Source organism: Corythoichthys intestinalis, chromosome 14 (genome assembly GCF_030265065.1).
Source record: "Corythoichthys intestinalis isolate RoL2023-P3 chromosome 14, ASM3026506v1, whole genome shotgun sequence".
NCBI classification, from domain to species: domain Eukaryota; kingdom Metazoa; phylum Chordata; class Actinopteri; order Syngnathiformes; family Syngnathidae; genus Corythoichthys; species Corythoichthys intestinalis.
Window position 1 is genome coordinate 31,602,408 of NC_080408.1, and position 18,618 is coordinate 31,621,025.

Here is an 18,618-nt window from a genome sequence, read left to right on the forward strand (position 1 = left end):
GTTGCATGACCGTAAATACATTTTGACAAAGGGTTTTGTTGAACGAAAATATCAGTAAACTTTAAACAGAGCAAACAGCCTACAACTTAAAGCTGGGTGGTAAACCGAAAATTTACCGCCACCGAAATTCTTCACGATGATCGACGTAATTTTGACCATGACGGTAAATTCGGTAAATTAACAAAACAAGAAAATAGTCTTTTCATCCCGCTTTGGCTCTGTGTTGTTCGTCTATGTTCATTCCCCTTTAAGAAAGCAGTCAATGTACTTACGTAGGGAGTCACGTGATCATCAGGAAGCCAATCAAACAGAAGCCCGGTAAGCTAACGCTAGCAGCTAACGCTACAAGCAAAACGTGATGGAGTGTGGCTTAAGGGAGGTTCGCCAAACTTTCACCCGACATTTAGTAGACTCTTGGTGGCATCCAGACGAGCTTTCACCCGCTGTCCTCCCTTGTTCTCACGATTTCCGAAGATGGTGCTTTCAGTGCTTTCTACTGGTAGCCAGGCCACAGGTTAACGCTAGCATCTGCTAGCGGCTAACGCCACAAATGAACGTGATGGAGTCGGATAGCGGCTCTAACCTTGTCGAAACGGCTGAACTTAATGAGTGGATTGGGCACGGACTGCATCTAGCAATTACTATGTCGCGTTATTTTGTATCTGACTGTGTGTGATTTCTCTGATAGCTTTTGTGATGGTAAAGCATTCAGCATAAAGCACAAACCAACGGTGAAACTTATAATATGACCGAGAAATGGCCCCAGCTATTTTTCTGTATGTGCTTAATTCTGTGTCATTATTGCTATCATAAAATCTTAAGTGTTTCATTTCCATATGAAACACTTGTCTTGACCCTGTCTGTCTGTCTGTCTGTCTGTCTGTTTGGGGGTTCATGTATGCGTGCATTTATTAAAAAATGCACACGGGGGGGCCCTGAAACCATAAAGTAAACACTTTTATTGAATAATTATGTCACAGCAGCCATTAACAATAAATTGTCTTTTTGAAGTGTACTGTTCAAACTGCAAGTCATTTGTGTTACAATGACATATTTGCACAGGCATATTGATTTTGACAATATACATTGTTCAAGCCATACACGCCGTTATAAATGCTCATACTTGAATTCTTATTGTTTACAATACATTTTTATAAACTTAATGTTTAGACTGCATGTACAATTGTTAAATATATCAAATTGAATGCTGGTAACTAAATCAACAAGAAACTGTTAAACTGTATTTCATGCATTGATTCAGATTTTCAAATTATATAACAGTCCGCTTGGGCGACTTTATCGTCATTTATCGTTATCGAGGTAAATCTGCTCAATTTATCGTGATACGTGTTTAAGGCCATATCGCCCACCCCTACTACAATTTAAAGTGTACCAATAGTAAAAATTTGAAAACGAGGCAAACTGTGGGGAGTTTCCCTATTCCTTTGTGCACTTTGAATCATTTTTTTTGTGGGTAAAATTTTTTTTGGGGGTAAAATATTTTTTTATTTTTAAACGAGGTAAATAATAGAGGGTATCCCAACATGTTTGCAGACAGTAAATAACATACAGGTTCAACACTGTTGCTGCGTACACTTGTGTCCAGACATGGAAATGTATTCCTATACTCTTGGGGAGAAACGGGAAAACAAAAACAACAACAAAAAACAGACCTCTCCGATTGTAAAAACTTTACATTACATTTGAATAGCTCAACAACAAACACACTAGATTCAGCCTGATGCTTCGGCTATTACATTAGTTGCCAGGTCACATCCATTTAGTAAGATTTTATGACAGGGTGTGTTGTGGATCCATCCACAATTTGCATTAGAGTATAGTTTTATTAACTTTGCAGGCCAGATTTTGTACTGATCACATACAATGAGCAGGTGTACCCAATCAAGTGGAAAACATTTTGACATAAAGAGAAGTACAGCTTTTCAAGCGTAAAGTTTAGATTTTTTTTTTTGTGTGTGCATTTTTACAACACATTCGAGTGACGAGCAAGGAGTTGACACTTAACAAAGCTCATTTTATTGATATTTTTATTCTTATTTTGAACTGAGTGAACTACTTTTTGATTTAGTTACCGTAATTAAACTCCTTGTTACTAAATTGGTAAATAAACTAAACATCCAATAATGTAGTGACAATTTTCTGCAGAATGACATTTAAAAAAAACTTCAGGTGGTCTTGTTGTTTGGCAAACCTAACTTGATTTTCTGAAAAGAACATGCAGTATGATTTTTTAAAAATGTGTCAAAAATCACTAAATATGTAAAAAGTAAAAACATACCAAAATTCTAGCTTGGACACATGTGTTAAACATAACCTCAAGTTTTATTTCTTATTTTCCAGAGTGCTCAAATCTGGCCACCACCGACAGCACGGCAATCAACATCAAGTGGATATGAGATTCCTCCCTAATGCGGCTTCAGTATGCCGTGGTCCATCGTGTTGACTACAGCTGTTATTTGATCTTTCAATTCATCGATAGATCCTGGAAGTGGTGGAACCTTGTCATTAACATACCACCACTTCCAGCAAGTATCGATGAAATGAATGATCGAACAACTGCAATCAACACGGTGGACCGCAACATGCTGAGGCACGCTTGGGAGGAATTCTCATATCGGCTAGATATTTGTCTGTGTTGCTGCTGGTGTCCAGATTTGAACACTTGTAAAACATGAAATGATACCTGAACACATGTCCCGGCTACAGTTCTGTGATGTTCATCATTTTTGATGTATCGCGTGATCTTGGAGCATTCTTTTTTTAATCACCCTGTATAGTGTAATGTTAAAATGTATTGACTAAATTTCAATCAAATCAAATCAAAACTTCAAATAAATCCAATTGCTAATAATATGAATATTTGATAAACTGTACAACAGAGATGGGAATCTTGTGGCACCTAACGATTCGATTACGATTCAGAGGCTACGATTCGATTATAAATCGATTATTGATACACCCCGCCCCGCCTCCCCCAGCTATTAGCTGCTTTTAATGTTTCGTACATTAGTTACAAAAATCCTCTCAGGCTTAAATAAACTACTATTTCAGTATCAAGTTAACAGTTCAAAACGGTAAATAAAATACTCAAGTCCCCATTTTGTATCAGCAGCTTTAAACTACATTCAATTAATTTAATGTTGTGAATCAACTGTTAAAGTTGTAAAATTGCTCCCGTTATTCCATAATTTCCCTTCTGTCTACTTTCGACATGTGAAGGTTTTAAAACTGTTGCATCATTTAAAGATAGATTCAAGTCAAGATTTTGCAGATTTAGGAGTACTTTAGATAAAAAGTTAATTAGGTTCGCTACAACAGCCTTCCAGAGAAGTGTACTGCTTTAAGATGGTGGCTGTTTACTAACGCCGAAGAGTGTCATTTCCCATCTAGTTTTCTATACATGTGCAAATGCCGCCGAGTCTGTCATTTCGCATCAAGTTCTTTATACATGTGATATTTACTATAGCATTATGTGGAGGTGCAGGTATTGTTTTTTTTATCGAGCAACATGAGTTGAGCCAGAGCCGTGAGTTGAGCATGATTTTTACTCTCGGTCCGTTCCTCATTGCGTCCCGAAGACCGCGCAGACTGTGTTTTAGTTCCGCTTTACTTGGCATATTTCAATAATCGGAATTTGAATGTTTTTGAATCGTTCTTGAATCTTACAAAGCCGAATAGCGAATAATCTAAGAATCGGAAATTTTGCACACCTCTACTGTACGATATATTAATAATATAAACTAACAGTAAACCATCAAAACCCTCTTCAAGAACTTCTTTTGGACTGTTTGTCTTTCAGATATTTTTTCTACCTCGCACATTTGGTTATTTTTCAATTGTAATAAACACAGTCCTGTTTGAATTGTGCTGTAGCACCAATCAATTTTAGCAGTTTTTGTGACTACATTTAGCATTAGCTTAATGCCTGTTTAGCATGGCTAAACAGTTCCATTCTTTTAGTATGACTATTCGTCCTCCATTCATTAAAACCTTTGTTACGATTGCTGGCTTATTTATTCATTTTTTTTTACGTTTAAAAGTCTCACGTTACCATTTCAGTACCGGTATCACTGCACTTTACACAGGTATTGTACCGAAGTAATAATTTTGGTATTGTGACAACACTCGTATCAATGGGCCAAAAAACCCTCAAGATCATGACTCCTCAATGTTGTTGAAAATGAACAGTGGCAAGATTTTCCCCAAGTTTTCATTAAAAAAAAAAAAAAAAAAAAAAAAAAAAAAAAAGGTGCAGATAACCTCAGAGCCGTTGGGAAACTTAAGTGGAGTGGCGACTCAAACCAGGGACTGTTGACTGTAGAAAGGGTGTTTTTTTTTTACACGGCTAGGGAAAAAGTCATGACATATGGAATGTGCGGGAAACAGAAGGCAATAATTACGGAATACAGCGGCTAGAATTTCATGGTAGTCACTATAAATACAGAAGTGATGTTTTAATGTTGCCAGTGAATGAATGTCTGACTTTAGTGCTACAAGTAATTCCTCAGATAATACCAATGTAAGGGCAACCTGGGGATCATAAAGGGACAGAACCATGTTTTGTCATGTAAGTACCTTCTTTCCCGCTTGCTTTTCCACCATGGCGCCATCTCTGTCGCTCCCAGGTTTGGCCATGGTGTGGCATCAGACTAGCTGCGACAGCTCAGCGGGTTCATCATGCACCTGAAATCAAATGAAAATTACAGGTGATTGTCCACAAATATCAGGAAATGCGCTCATGTGATTTAAACAAAAAGGGTTAAAAGAGCATGCATGTCTCAACTATCCATTTCTCATAGTATGATGGAAACATTTCAATATTTCTAGATCATCTTGCAATAGCAATTTAACAAGGCAAAGAAATAGACAAATTCTCCAGAGTGGAGGTAAAACCTAAGCATTGTCAACTCTAACATTGATGTCATGAAGTAAAGGCATACGATACAACACAATGTTAATGAAACTGAGAAACAAAACTATTCAAAACATAACCAGGTGCATGGGGCTCCAAGTTTCTGTGAAGGCACATGAGACTTGTAGTGGAATGGGGGGTGGGGTGGGGGTGGGGGTATTAGCATAATGGTTAGGGTAGGAGTTTGCAAAGGGGTTAAGATAACAGGGTAGGGCAGGGGTCCCTAAACCACGGCCCGCGGGCCGGATACGGCCCGCCTCCACCTTTGGTCCGGCCCCCTGAACAATACCAGATAGCATTTGGAATTGTCCCCCCCCCAATAGTGTTATTTATTTCCTGGCTTTTTTTTCCTGTGAAGAACCCAGAGAGGGCTATTTGGTTATTATCTATTTAATTAATAGTGTTATTGTAGGAAAGCCCTATTGCATGTTTGTGCTTTAGTTTTATTGTTACTACACTGACCCTTTAAGAAAAGCGACGCGCACACGAGTCACTTTCTCTCCTCCCTTCATTGGCGCGCACGAGTTACTGTCTCTCCTCCCTTCACTGCCGATGTACACGAGTCACTTTTTCCTCCTTTCACTGCCTGCGGTTCATTCCTCAAGCTGCCGTCCTGTTTAGTGGCAATCCAAGTGTTGTGTGTGAATGAAAGAGGTGGATATATTGCAGAAGTGTGCCTTGGCAGTGCATAAACACGTTTGGCAGATGAGTTACCTGCTCAGGGTCCCTTGTGTTCGTTAGCCGTCACGAGCTAACCGCTAGCCGCCGTGTGCTAACCGTTAGCCGCTAGCGCAAATCGCTAATGCTAATCGTTGGCCCCTTTAGCTATATGGTGGAGGCTGAATTTGTTTGTTGCCAATTCACTTATCTAAATTGTTATTTTCCTGCTTAATGTGTATGCTCATTATTGTGAATGATTAGCATTGTATGCATTATGTAAGCAGTATATTTCATTTATATTATATTTAATGTTGTTCCTGTTAATTTAGATATACTGACATGTTATATGGTTATCTTGTATTCACAGAAACCACAATACAACAAAATAAATATCATACTCCTTTCGTCATCATTAAAGGAAACAAATAAATCCTGAACGTCCCCTGTTGATTCTCTGATCGGAGTCACAACTCCATTGCGTCGCCGGCTTTATAGCGCACACCCACAGAGGTATCCCCAGTCAAATTAACCCTCTTTTTCAGTTATTATTATTATTATATATTATTATTTTATTTACTTTTGTTCCGTGAAGAATCCAAAAAGGGTTATTTGATTGTGGCTTTCTGAGAAACAATACATTTTTTACATTTAGGCACTCCTGCAATCGCCACACTTTTTCTGTTACAAACTGACCCCGGCCCCTCATTAAAGAAGGGAAAAGTTATGTGGCCCCCATAGGAAAAAGTCTGGGGACCCTTGGGGTAGGATAAAAGAAAGATGAAAAATTACTCTATCTTGAGCTATGACAGGCTGGAGACTGGGCTAGGAGTAAATGGTCAGATAGGGTTAGGCATTTGTTTAGATTTAGGATGCATGGTGCATTCACATTGAATTAAGCAGTGTCCCTGATCCAATCACGTGATTGGAAATCGGGCTAATCAGGCCATTTTTCAGAGGATCTGAATTGGGTGAGAAGGCTCAGGGTTTTCTTTAAAAAATATATATATTTAACCCCCCCCGGTATCGTATCAGGACTCTGAATCTGTAGATTCTCAAAATCAGGTGACTGACTCGGGTGCAAAAATATGTGATCAGGACATCACTACACTGAATGCAAATTGATCCATTGTCGTGAATTTATTACATTATGTTAAACGCACGTTTGATGCCAAAACATTCCAACTCGATTCAAAAATTCGCCTAATGCTGCATCGTGAAAAGTCAATTGACACTTCGAGAATGTAATGCATCACACAAAGTATCCTGGAGTTGTTGAGGAAAACAATGGAGCAGTATTTGTTAGGATGCAGAACCTTTTGACAATACTGCTGGTAAAACTGGGACTGTACAAAAATACAGATTGGCAAGAGTGGAAGTTGTTGTATCAGCTAAGTATACCATACTCGGGATTGGGGTGTGGTTGGGATTTAGAGTAACTGTCATTATAAATATGACAAGTAAATAATTTAAGAGACCATTTTTTTGTGCTTCTCTGCCTATTCAAAACAAAACCAAGAAGTACACCCTTGCAGCTGGTGCCAATGAAAGGTCCGCTATTAGTCAGCAAACCGACTTCCATGAGCACAAGGGAAGAAACTAGTGACCAACTTTAAAACGACACAGGCAACTTCGCAGAAAACAAATGTGGAGAGGGCGAGTGGTGGCAACTATAATTACGGTGGGGTGAGGGCTCTCTTGCCAGCTGGCCCAACCAGCACCACCATTAACCTTAGGCCGTTTCAAGTTTGGATGAAACCTCAATAGTTCGCACAGACAGCCAAAAACATTTTGGCATGATTATACGGCCCCTTTGAGGGCTGTATATTATTTATAACATCAAGTACACAAATTAAGCATGTGAAAAGGTCACTCTGACCGTTTCACTGGTTCCACAAAATATAAAATACTTGTAATGGGAGAACGCAGAGGAATTGTGGAAGTTACTACCTTTTATCTGCAACAGCAGTTGATGTATTCCTAGTTTTTCATGCAACACAGAAGCAGTTCTCAGAGAAGCCAGCCTAATATGCCAGTCATTTTAGAAGACTTTGACTGATTTTTAAAGGGCCAAAGAACATTGTATTCTGTGACTGAACAAAGTATAAACAAAATCTACCATTGCTCTTTCAACGGAACAAGGTTCAATTTTCCCTTTTTCCATTCTTTAGCAAAAGGCAGTAGCGAATAGGTTGCCCTCTACTGAGCTTCATCAACATTGAAGAAAAAGATCCCAGAATTTAAAATGTTTTTAATGTGAAGGAAAAAAAAATGACTGTGCTCATTATAACCAAGGCACCTTATGTAGGAATTATGGTTGTGCTTATTCAAGTCGCACTTATTCTGTTGGAGCACGACTATTATACTGTTAAGTGCTCATGACACACATTCATTATACTTTTAAATTGAAAAAAAAAAAAAAAAAAAAGTCATAAAATAATTACAATGTTAATAGAAGAACAAATGACAAACGCAGTACATTCATGGACTAATGCGCTTTTTTTCACCATGTTAAAGGGGAAAAAAAAGTTCCTGGCTTGTAATCATTTTATTTGCGTTGGTAGGGTCCAATTTAATGAAAAAGTGCCGCTAAAAAGGTAAAAGGTTTTGCCAAAATTAGAAGCTATATTCAAAATTTTAGATTTTACTTCTTCCGTATTCGTAAATGTCATTTCTTCGTGTTTCAGGTGAAACTAAGTCTATAAAATAAGGAAGAAACTGTACATATATATATGAAAGCATAAGAAAGTACAACAGTAAAAAAATTGAAAAATAGAATTTCGAAGTCGTAACCACAAACCCAAACTTTTGGGGAAACAAAAGTATTTTTATACTGCATGTCAATGCCACGAAACAAACTGGGAAATACCACTTAGAATCTGGGAACAAAATACGTGTTACATCAGGGGGACCTTATGTATATTAAAAAAACAAAAAGCCTCATTGATGGTGCACCTTATAATCCAGCATTATAGTCAAGTTCAAGCCATTAAAACTATTTTTTTTTTTTTACAGACTTTGCGCAAAAGTTTCTTTTCCATTTAGAATTAGGCCTGTCGCAATAACAAATTTTAGTAGGTATTAGTATTCTTGCGGATATGCGATATTCATGTCATTCTTTTAACCAATTCAACTACGAATATAGTGACAGTACATCCTAATAACCTATTCAAATGTAATAAATTGTTAATCTTAAACACAAACTATATTAAAATTATAGATATATAAAAAAAAAAAAAAATGCTTAACGAGTCACAATAAAGCTAGTTAAGTGTAGAATATGAAATAGGTGAGAAACCCAATGGCATTTGCTGTCTGAAAATTATAGCCCTTAAAAAAAAACTTTGCCTTTCGTTATGCTTGTGGTGTCAGTAATAGATGTTTTCTTTTGTTTACATCATTGGCAAATGCTGTAAGCAGAGTAAGCCAGCAAGTTTTCACGTTTGAAGTGTCACATTTTAACCGCAATTTTGTGTTTTGGAGAAGACTGCCATGTTTTATAGCAGGCTAAAGCGGTTAGTACACAGTCTTTTTTCCATTAACCTCAATGTAGCAATGCTAATGTTTTAAAACGTCATTTTGTATGTCTTAACTTTAATTCTACGGCGTGTTGATGGCCAATAAACATCTGTGAAAGGAACTGGAGTCTCATATGCAAACAACACTCACCTGTGCCGAGGGCACATAGCACATGCAAACACATGCAAGCACAAATGTATGCACGCACGCGGCGATAAATCACAGTTGGGGAAATTACCGCCCTTATTTTTATTTTCAGTGCAACAATTTGATTTCTTGCATATCGCGACAGGATTATTTAGAAATATTATTTTTAATATCTTAATCAGAAAATATTCCTGATTCATGTGTTTAGAATTACTGTATTACCATATTGTGGGATAATGGTTACTGTGAGCATTGTATCGCAAATCGTATCATGAGATACCCAGACGTTCCCACCTCTATTTGAGATGCATTTTTTCCGTTTATTGTACAGCAACACAATTCAAATATTTTCAAAGATTCCTTCCGTGGTTCTTGCACAAAACACGAACAAATGCTCTTTTCAAAATGGGATATCCAGATAGCCGTAAAAATGCCCAGATATTTGGGTTAAAGTGTCAACTCATTGGTATTAATCTGTTATTCAAAAAGACAAATACGAGCATATACGAGAATGAACACGCATGAACACGCATATATGGGCTGGCATTTACCAAGTTACTGCCCAAAACCGTATTATGAAATTATTATTGGCTACATATTAGCGTAGCCACGGATATGATTAGTGAGAATTTCAACTTCTCACAAACTGCAGCCTGTCTTGAAATACAGATGAGTTTACTGCAAAAATAATCAGAAATAATAGTCTAATCACTGATATTTCAATGTACTTAATATGGTGCAGCCCAAAGAATAGGGCTGAACCAAAACTCGGATGCCATGCAACACAGATCCATGCATCGGCAGCAACAATAAAAGCTACAGTTTAAGGATTTGAAGCATTACTTGTTCATTAATTATTGATTTTGGAACCCTTCCCTGTCTTTATGACAACTATGTGGGGTTAGGGGGACAGGTACATCTTTGACAGGGGTAATGCATAAACACAGTAGCTCCGTTGCATGGTCTTATGTTGGTGAGGGACTCGGGGTGGATGTAGGGTTGGTGCAGCTGTATGAGAAGCACATCCAGTATAGTAACTCGATCCTGCAGCTGCAGCATGGGACGAGGGCTAAGAATAGCAACAGGGGCTTGACACGCAGCAGAGCAATGAGCAGCCGCAGTAGCGTCGAGGCCAACGCGGACATTACGTGCAGCACAAAGAAAAACATGCCTGACATCTAAGGCAGAAAAATGTAATATCGCGATAGTGACGACGTCAGAGACGGACGGGCACAGCAGACTCGATGCGACAACAAACAGCTCGTCACGTGGTTCGAGCCTTGTATGGCGTCAGGCTAAGTGGTGGTGTAGGAGTGGAGAGGAGGTGGGTGGGGGTGTGCGTCCCTTCCCAGTTGCCGCCCCTTCCTCCACCACTGACTCTCTAATGAGGAACAGGACAAAGGCGGGCACAAAAAAGCCTGATTACTACAGGCGAGAGTGAGGGAGAAAAAGGGGCCAGGGCGGCAACAAAGGCCCGCAGAGATCCAGACACCCCTATAGCGTGACGGCACACAGGGCTTCAGGCCAACGCCAGTAACACGTTGTTCAAAATATGTGTTTTCACTAGGCACGCTCTCAAGATGACACAAAGGAATTGCCCTTTAAAAACACACATGATTAAATGGCACATCAGTGCCGTATGCAAATCTTCACCTTGGCGAAATCGGGATGAAAATGCTTCACCAGTAGACGTATGTAACATTTCAAATGGCTGCCCGTTTCAAATTGTGATCATCATTTATGCCATGTTTAGGATCACACTAGTAATCGGATATTGATTTTTTGTCAAAGAAACAACCACAAAGTAATTTCCTTATGAGTTTTTACTATCAATCAATATGGTAAAAACAACGAAAGATATATATATATATATATATATATATATATATTTTTTTTTTCAACCGTAAGATTTACTCATCAAACTAAACCTTTCAAATGAACCACACGTGTTTGAAATTGCAGCTATCATTAATACTGTATTTAGAGTGGCATTTAATATTCATTCCTAATATGCATAAACCAGTCTCATGAGCTAAACTATCTAGAGCTGTCCCACCTAGTCAACGTCATCGATGACGTAAATGCATCGACGGGCACAACATACAGTCGACGGCTAATGACGGGTTAAAAAAAAAAACAAATTACATGCGGATACAGTTTAGAATGGCGGACGCTCGCCATGCAAGCAGTAAAAGCGGTATGAAGCCAGAAAAGCGGACCACAACGGCCAGAGCCTGGAATTATTTCAAGGAAAATATGGAGGGTGCAACTGTGTGTCTCTTTGCCAAGCTGAGCTCGCATACCACAGTAGCACGTCGGCTATGAACGAACACTTGAAGCGCACTCACGCAGGTGTAATTTTGGTAGACGAGAAGAAACAACAAGCTAGTGGATCTTAAGTCCATACAACTTTCTAACGATTTTTTAAAATTGAAGTTGCCTTTATGTGTGCATAACGTATCAACATGCATCAGCCCCCCCCCCCCCCCCCCACGTACTTAATCTACTCTGTTGCTGCTCACGAAAGCTGTAGATCTCGACATCTCTGTGCACGGCATGCAGATTGTATTTATTAGGATCATGGAAACTACCACTTGGGGGGAAAAAACTAACATATACACACATATACACACACATACATAACATAATAAAAATATACGGTATATGTAAACAGCGCTGGCCTGCATACTAAGTATAGTCCATGACTGCACTAATGTTAATTACTTCATATTATAAAGTATTATTGTGTATATACATACACCGCACGGCATGCAGATTGTATTTATTAGGATCATGGAAGCCCCCCCCCCCCCCCCCCCAAAAAAAACAAAAAAATATATATACACTAGGGCTGTCAAAAGATTAAAAATTTTAATCGAGTTAAGTACAGCTTAAAAATTAATTAATCGTAATTAATCGCAATTAATCGCAATTCAAACCATCTATAAAATATGCCATATTTTTCTGTAAATTATATATATATTCTGTGAAATAAATTGTTGGAATGGAAAGATAAGACACAAGATGGATGTATACATTCAACATACAGTACATAAGGACTGTAGTGGGCATTTCACTCTACTGTCATTTAAATCTATCAATGCTGTCCTCACTCCGAAGCGTCTACTTTTTCCAAAGCTAGACAGCTAGTGAACGACGCCTTAATAATCAGACTTCTTCCTTTTTCATCTGATTTATTAATAAAATTGCCTCAAACCATTGTCCTCTTTAGACCGTAGTGAAACTACAAAAAAAAAAGTACACAAGCATTGCATTAGCAACAACGTTAGCTTAGCACGCTATACAGGTTCACTAAACATAAACAAAAAGCATCTCATACAAAAAATATAACATTTCGCTTACTAACATAATATGTACATTCTTTACAACAACCATACTCATATAAGCACAACATTACAACGTAGGCGTCACCCCGAGACGTCATGCAGCCATATTGAACTGGCAAGAAAGCAATAAACCATGTCGCAAAGCGACCACAAGAGTTCGCTGTTAGACAGCACAAAAAACCTTGCTGTAAAACTTACCAAAAGGCAGAATACTGTCTGACATGGGACAGTGCGGGACATGTGCATTAATTGCGTCAAATATTTTAACGTGATTAATTTAAAAAATTAATTACTGCGCATTAACGCGATAATTTTGACAGCCCTAATATATACATAATAAAAATATATATGGAAACACAGCGCTGGCCTGCATACTATAATCCATGTCTGCACGAATGTTAATTATTTTATATTATAAAGTAGTATTGTGCATATACATATAGGAGTATACTCTAAAATTAATACATTTAATTAATATAAAATATATAAATATATAAAATGAATATATTTAATTTTTGTTACTATGGCTATGTGTGCCTTTGATTCAAAATAATTGTGGTAATATTTCATTATGCCTTCTGCTTTATATATTTTCAGGTTAAAACAAACAAAAGTTGAACAGTTTTTCCTCTCCCCCAAAAATGCGGAATGCACACCAGAAAGAGCATCTGAACTCACACAAAGTATTCTGAAATAGATTGTCCAGGACATGAGGCCGATTGCAGTTCATTTTAACATTTAGAACAATATAGACACACCACAAAAAGAGTAAGAATTGTTCTGACTCCTGTTAAAAAAGTCAAAAGTTTTGCCATTTACTTTTTTTTTTTTTTTTGCACAAGTTAATGCCAGCAGCATTTGACCTCATTGTTTGTTTATTATTGATATTTATGTTTATTATTTATACGTTAATAAAGAATTTAAGTGTTCTAAAATGTTTTTGAATTAATAAGCTTTAAAAAAAATTATTAAATTAGTAAAAAATAAAAATAAAAAAATTATTAGATTAGTCGACTACCGCATTTTTCGGACTATAAGTCGCACCTGAGTATAAGTCGCACCAGCCATAAAATGCCCAACGAAGAAGAAGAAGACATATATAAGTCGCTCCGGAGTATAAGTCGCATTTTTGGGGGAAATTTACCTGATAAAATTCAATACATAGAACAGATATGTCATCTTGAGAGGCAATTTAAAATAAATATACAATAGAGAACAACATGTTATTTGAACGTTGTTAAAAGAAATGGTGATGTAACACAATAGTAAACATGACCCTGTTCCAGCTCTTTTGGAACATGCTGCAGCCATAAAATTCTAAGTTAATTTTGAGCTAAGTTTGAACATTAAATATCTTGTCTTTGTAGTGTATTCAATTAAACAAGTTGAACATGATGTGCAAATCGTTTAATTCTGTTATTATTTATGTTAACACAACGTCAGTGGAATTGGGGTTGTACTTCTCAGAAAATGTGTGGTTCTGATATTCTCTGCTTTAAGGAACAGAGTGGAATCGGGAGGATGTTAGCCATGCTTTGTAAGCACGATTTGCTTGGCTATTCTCTATCAAGGGTTTCAGTTGTTTTGAAACAGACTTTTAAAAAACTAGGGCATAAATTCAAACCAGCACCACCCCATGCCTGTTGTCCAATATCAAATGAAATATAGAAACAACAAACGCATGCATATTACGCAGAAACCCTGCCTTCAGATTAGGGCGGCAGCTATCGAATATTTTAGTATTCGAGTAATTGACTGAAAATGTTATCGATTAATCGAGTAATCGGATATATATATATATTTTTTAAGTAAAGATCAATTATAAATATACATGAGGAAAAAAAGACATTTAATCTAATATTGAACCATTTTCAGTCAATCAATGTCTTTATTTTCGATGTACATTGTTGAAAACAGCCAACAATTGCATCTCAGATGTGACTAGAAAAAAAAATTCACTGCTTTCACTCAAAAAACTTCTAGATCTTATTAAAAAAAACAAAAAACATATTTCTTACCTAAAAATGTAATTATGCCTGATAACACACATCACTTGAAAGCTATGTGTTTTTCCCCACGTGTTTCAATATAATTTCCATTTGTGTCAAGCTATTATTAGGTTCTAGTTAAGTTTTAAGTTAGTCTAAACTGTAAGTACTGATAGGATTTTGAGTTTTTGCAGTGCTCAAAATACAGTGCCTTGCAAAAGTATTCGGCACTGTGCAAGCCATCATATTGAAATGGAAGGAGCATCAGACCACTGCAAATCTACCAAGACCCGGCCGTCCTTCCAAACTTTCTTCTCAAACAAGGAGAAAACTGATCAGAGATGCAGCCAAGAGGCCCATGATCACTCTGGATGAACAGCAGAGATCTACAGCTGAGGCGGGAGAGTCTGTCAATAGGACAACAATCAGTCGTACACTGCACAAATCTGGCCTTTATGGAAGAGTGGCAAGAAGAAAGCCATTTCTCAAAGATATCCATAAAAAGTCTCGTTTAAAGTTTGCCACAAGCCACCTGGGAGACACACCAAACATGTGGAAGAAGGTGCTCTGGTCAGATGAAACCAAAATTGAACTTTTTGGCCACAATGCAAAACGATATGTTTGGCGTAAAAGCAACACAGCTCATCACCCTGAACACACCATCCCCACTGTCAAACATGGTGGTGGCAGCATCATGGTTTGGGCCTGCTTTTCTTCAGCAGGGACAGGGAAGATGGTTAAAATTGACGGGAAGATGGATGCAGCCAAATACAGGAACATTCTGGAAGAAAACCTGTTGGTATCTGCATAAGACCTGAGACTGGGACGGAGATTTATCTTCCAACAGGACAATGATCCAAAACATAAAGCCAAATCTACAATGGAATGGTTCAAAAATAAACGTATCCAGGTGTTAGAATGGCCAAGTCAAAGTCCAGACCTGAATCCAATCGAGAATCTGTGGAAAGAGCTGAAGACTGCTGTTCACAAACACTCTCCATCCAACCTCACTTAACTCGAGCTGTTTTGCAAGGAAGAATGGGCAAGAATGTCAGTCTCTCGATTAGGGCTGTCCCAAACGACTAATTTTCTCCCGATTAGTCAGCCGACTATTTTTACGATTAGTCGACTAATCTAATAATTTAAAAAAAAAAAAATTTTTTTTTTTTTTTTTTACTAATTTGGCAATGAAATTTTTGTTGTCGTTTATCAATTCACAAAAAACATATTGGAACACTCAAATTATTTATTAAAGTACAAATAAACACGTAAATAACAATAATAAATCACAAATAAACAATGAGTTCAAATGCTGATAGAATTAACTAGTGTAGCATCCCGATTGATAAGATGGTCTCTTAAACTGATGGTTTACAACTTTTATTCCATCCTTGATGTAAACACACTGTAAGAGCTACGGTGCACACAAATAAAGCAACACAATTAGAAATTAACAAAAACTTTTCACCTTTTTCCTTTTAAACCTTATTTATATATCAATGAATTGCCTATATGAATTGCCTTTACCTTATTACCTTATCATTGACAATCTCTCCCTTGAGTGCAATGACTGTATATACTGTATATATTTATGACCTTTTAACCTTATATAATTTTCTATACATTAAAATAAACCATAACATGAAATACACCTTTCAATTAGCATTAAGAACAATACTAATAGCACTTATAGGCCCATTGTCAATGAAACATTATTATTTAGTAAGGCGACAGCACCCTCTGGTGTACAAAAAATGAAGAAAAAAAAAAAAATTCAAACTGCGTGAAGGCGCTTGAGTTGTTTATTCACGGCCGACGCGCAGCCAAGCTTGGCACTGAACAGACAGGACAGAGGAGTGTACTCTCCTTTGTTTCTTTGAAATAAGTCAATGTTTTGGACACTCTGGTGCGCTTTTTTTGGCTTTGTGCCGCTTTCCCCGCTTGCAAACAGAGCATCCGACATTCTAACTTTCCACGCATATATTTTTTTAACCCTTCATTAACCGTCGACGGGATGTTGTGCTCGTTGACGGATTTACGTCATCGATGACGTCGACTATGTCGACTAGTCGGGACAGCTCTACTCTCGATGTGCAAAACTGATAGAAACATACCCCAAGCGACTTGCAGCTGTAATTGGAGCAAAAGGTGGCGCTACAAAGTATTAACGCAAGGGGGCCGAATAATATTGCACGCCCCACTTTTCAGTTTTTTATTTGTTAAAAAAGTTTAAATTATCCAATAAATTTTGTTCCACTTCACGATTGTGTCCCACTTGTTGTTGATTCTTGACAAAAAATTAAAATTTTATATCTTTATGTTTGAAGCCTGAAATGTGGCGAAAGGTTGCAAGGTTCAAGGGGGCCGAAGCTTGTGTCTGTTTTGCTTTTACTGTTTTATTCTTAGTCTTTTTCATTTTATTTATTATTTTCTTTTTTGCCAATGTGCACTTTGAGATTTGTTTTTCAAATGTAAAGTGCGTTATAAATAAAATGCATTATTATTATTACTTTTGCAAGGCACTGTAAATGTATGATACCAACTGTATTGGAGCACATTAGGGACCAGTGCTACTTGGTGTTTTATTCAGCAATGACTACTGAGTCAAAACTGACAGTTAGCTTTATTATGTTTTAATTTTACACCCTCATCACTCTACAGCGCTGTGTTTTTACATATTATATAAAACCTGTATGTAAGACACGTTAGCCACGCATCGATAGTGGTCATAATCAATAGAAACCTAGCCCTCCGAAGAGCTAACGTTACGTGACCGAGTGACAGTAATGTTGTATTTATTAGCGATGAGAAGTGTACTGCTTAAAGATGGCGGCTGTTTACTAACGCTGCCCAGACGCGGCTGAGTCTGTCATTTCGTATCTAGTCCTAAATGCATGCGATATCTATGAGACGCATCGGACACTACCTGCTACCAAACTAGCATCATGCGGGCGTAGTTTTTAGCAACGTCGGCGTAGTTTGTAGCGGCTGTCGGCTGCAGTACGTTTTTTTTTTTTTTTTTAATTGCTTCTTCCTCTACGCACGTGACGTCAGCACGTTGTCCCGCATTAAAAGTAGTCCGGGCAAAATATGATGCTTAGAGCTGGCAAAATTAAACGATTCCTTGAGGTGAATAAAATTACTCGGATCAGTTTTTAAACTCGAGTTACTCGAGTATTCATTTCAGCTCTACTTCAGATACATTCTGGGACATCATAAATGTAAAATATAATTCATGAACCAGACTCCAAAAGGGTGGGACACACTACAATTTGTCACTAAAAACTGAATGCAATTATGCGGAAAAGTGGGACACACTACAAATTGTCACTAAAAACTGAATGCAATTATGCGGAAGTGAAAAAGTTTTTGCGATTTGATGACAGGGATCCTAGTGCTTCAGTGATCAAGTATTTTAAGACGACATAGAAGAAATATATAAACAAAATCACACATTTCGGAAGAGAGGAACGTTAAGATCAGGGAAGCCGGAGTACCAAATCTACTTCCAAATTCAGAAAAATAAATTGACTAAGGGAAGTGCCTGTTTTGGTTTTAGCTCGCTAGCGGCTTTGGTTTTGAAAATATTTGAATTTTAAGTTCTTTACAATAGGCCCCCTATGGGTCAGCCCCGGGCCCTGTGTCCTGTCAACTAATGGTGAAGACTATAAACTTTCCTTCTAGTGTCTTCAGTACTCTTACTAAAACTACACATGATACACATGAATCATGATACACATGAAGATATGATAGCAGTGTGAGAAGGGCTAGTTTACTAAAGAGTTTTTGTCAACTGTTAGGCAAAAGACAACTTGAGCCCAATCACGTTCACGTGGTTTTGCGTTAGACAAAAAAGGAGCCCGGTGAGGGCACCTGAAATATTTTATGTTGTAACATCAGCCATTAAAAAAAAAAAAAAAAACAGTAGCAACGCAATATTTGACAGCTGGACTCATTCGCTGCCATCCCTCCCACTTCAAACGGATTGAACTATGGCCGTCAGTGGCAGCCAATGCCAGGCAATGAG

The 18,618-nt window shown here is 37.6% G+C and overlaps 1 protein-coding gene across 2 annotated transcripts in view; it reads right to left on the reverse strand.

Annotated features, from left to right (window-relative positions):
* The window catches only part of ankrd12 (ankyrin repeat domain 12), a 56,842-nt gene that overhangs the window by 18,684 nt on the left and 19,540 nt on the right, over positions 1–18,618 (reverse strand). For both annotated transcript variants that reach the window (XM_057856868.1, XM_057856867.1), the window contains exon 2: positions 4,597–4,704. In XM_057856868.1, the coding sequence (XP_057712851.1) occupies positions 4,597–4,656 (60 nt within the window). In that variant the 5' untranslated portion in view covers positions 4,657–4,704. The remainder of the gene's footprint in view (positions 1–4,596; positions 4,705–18,618) is intronic.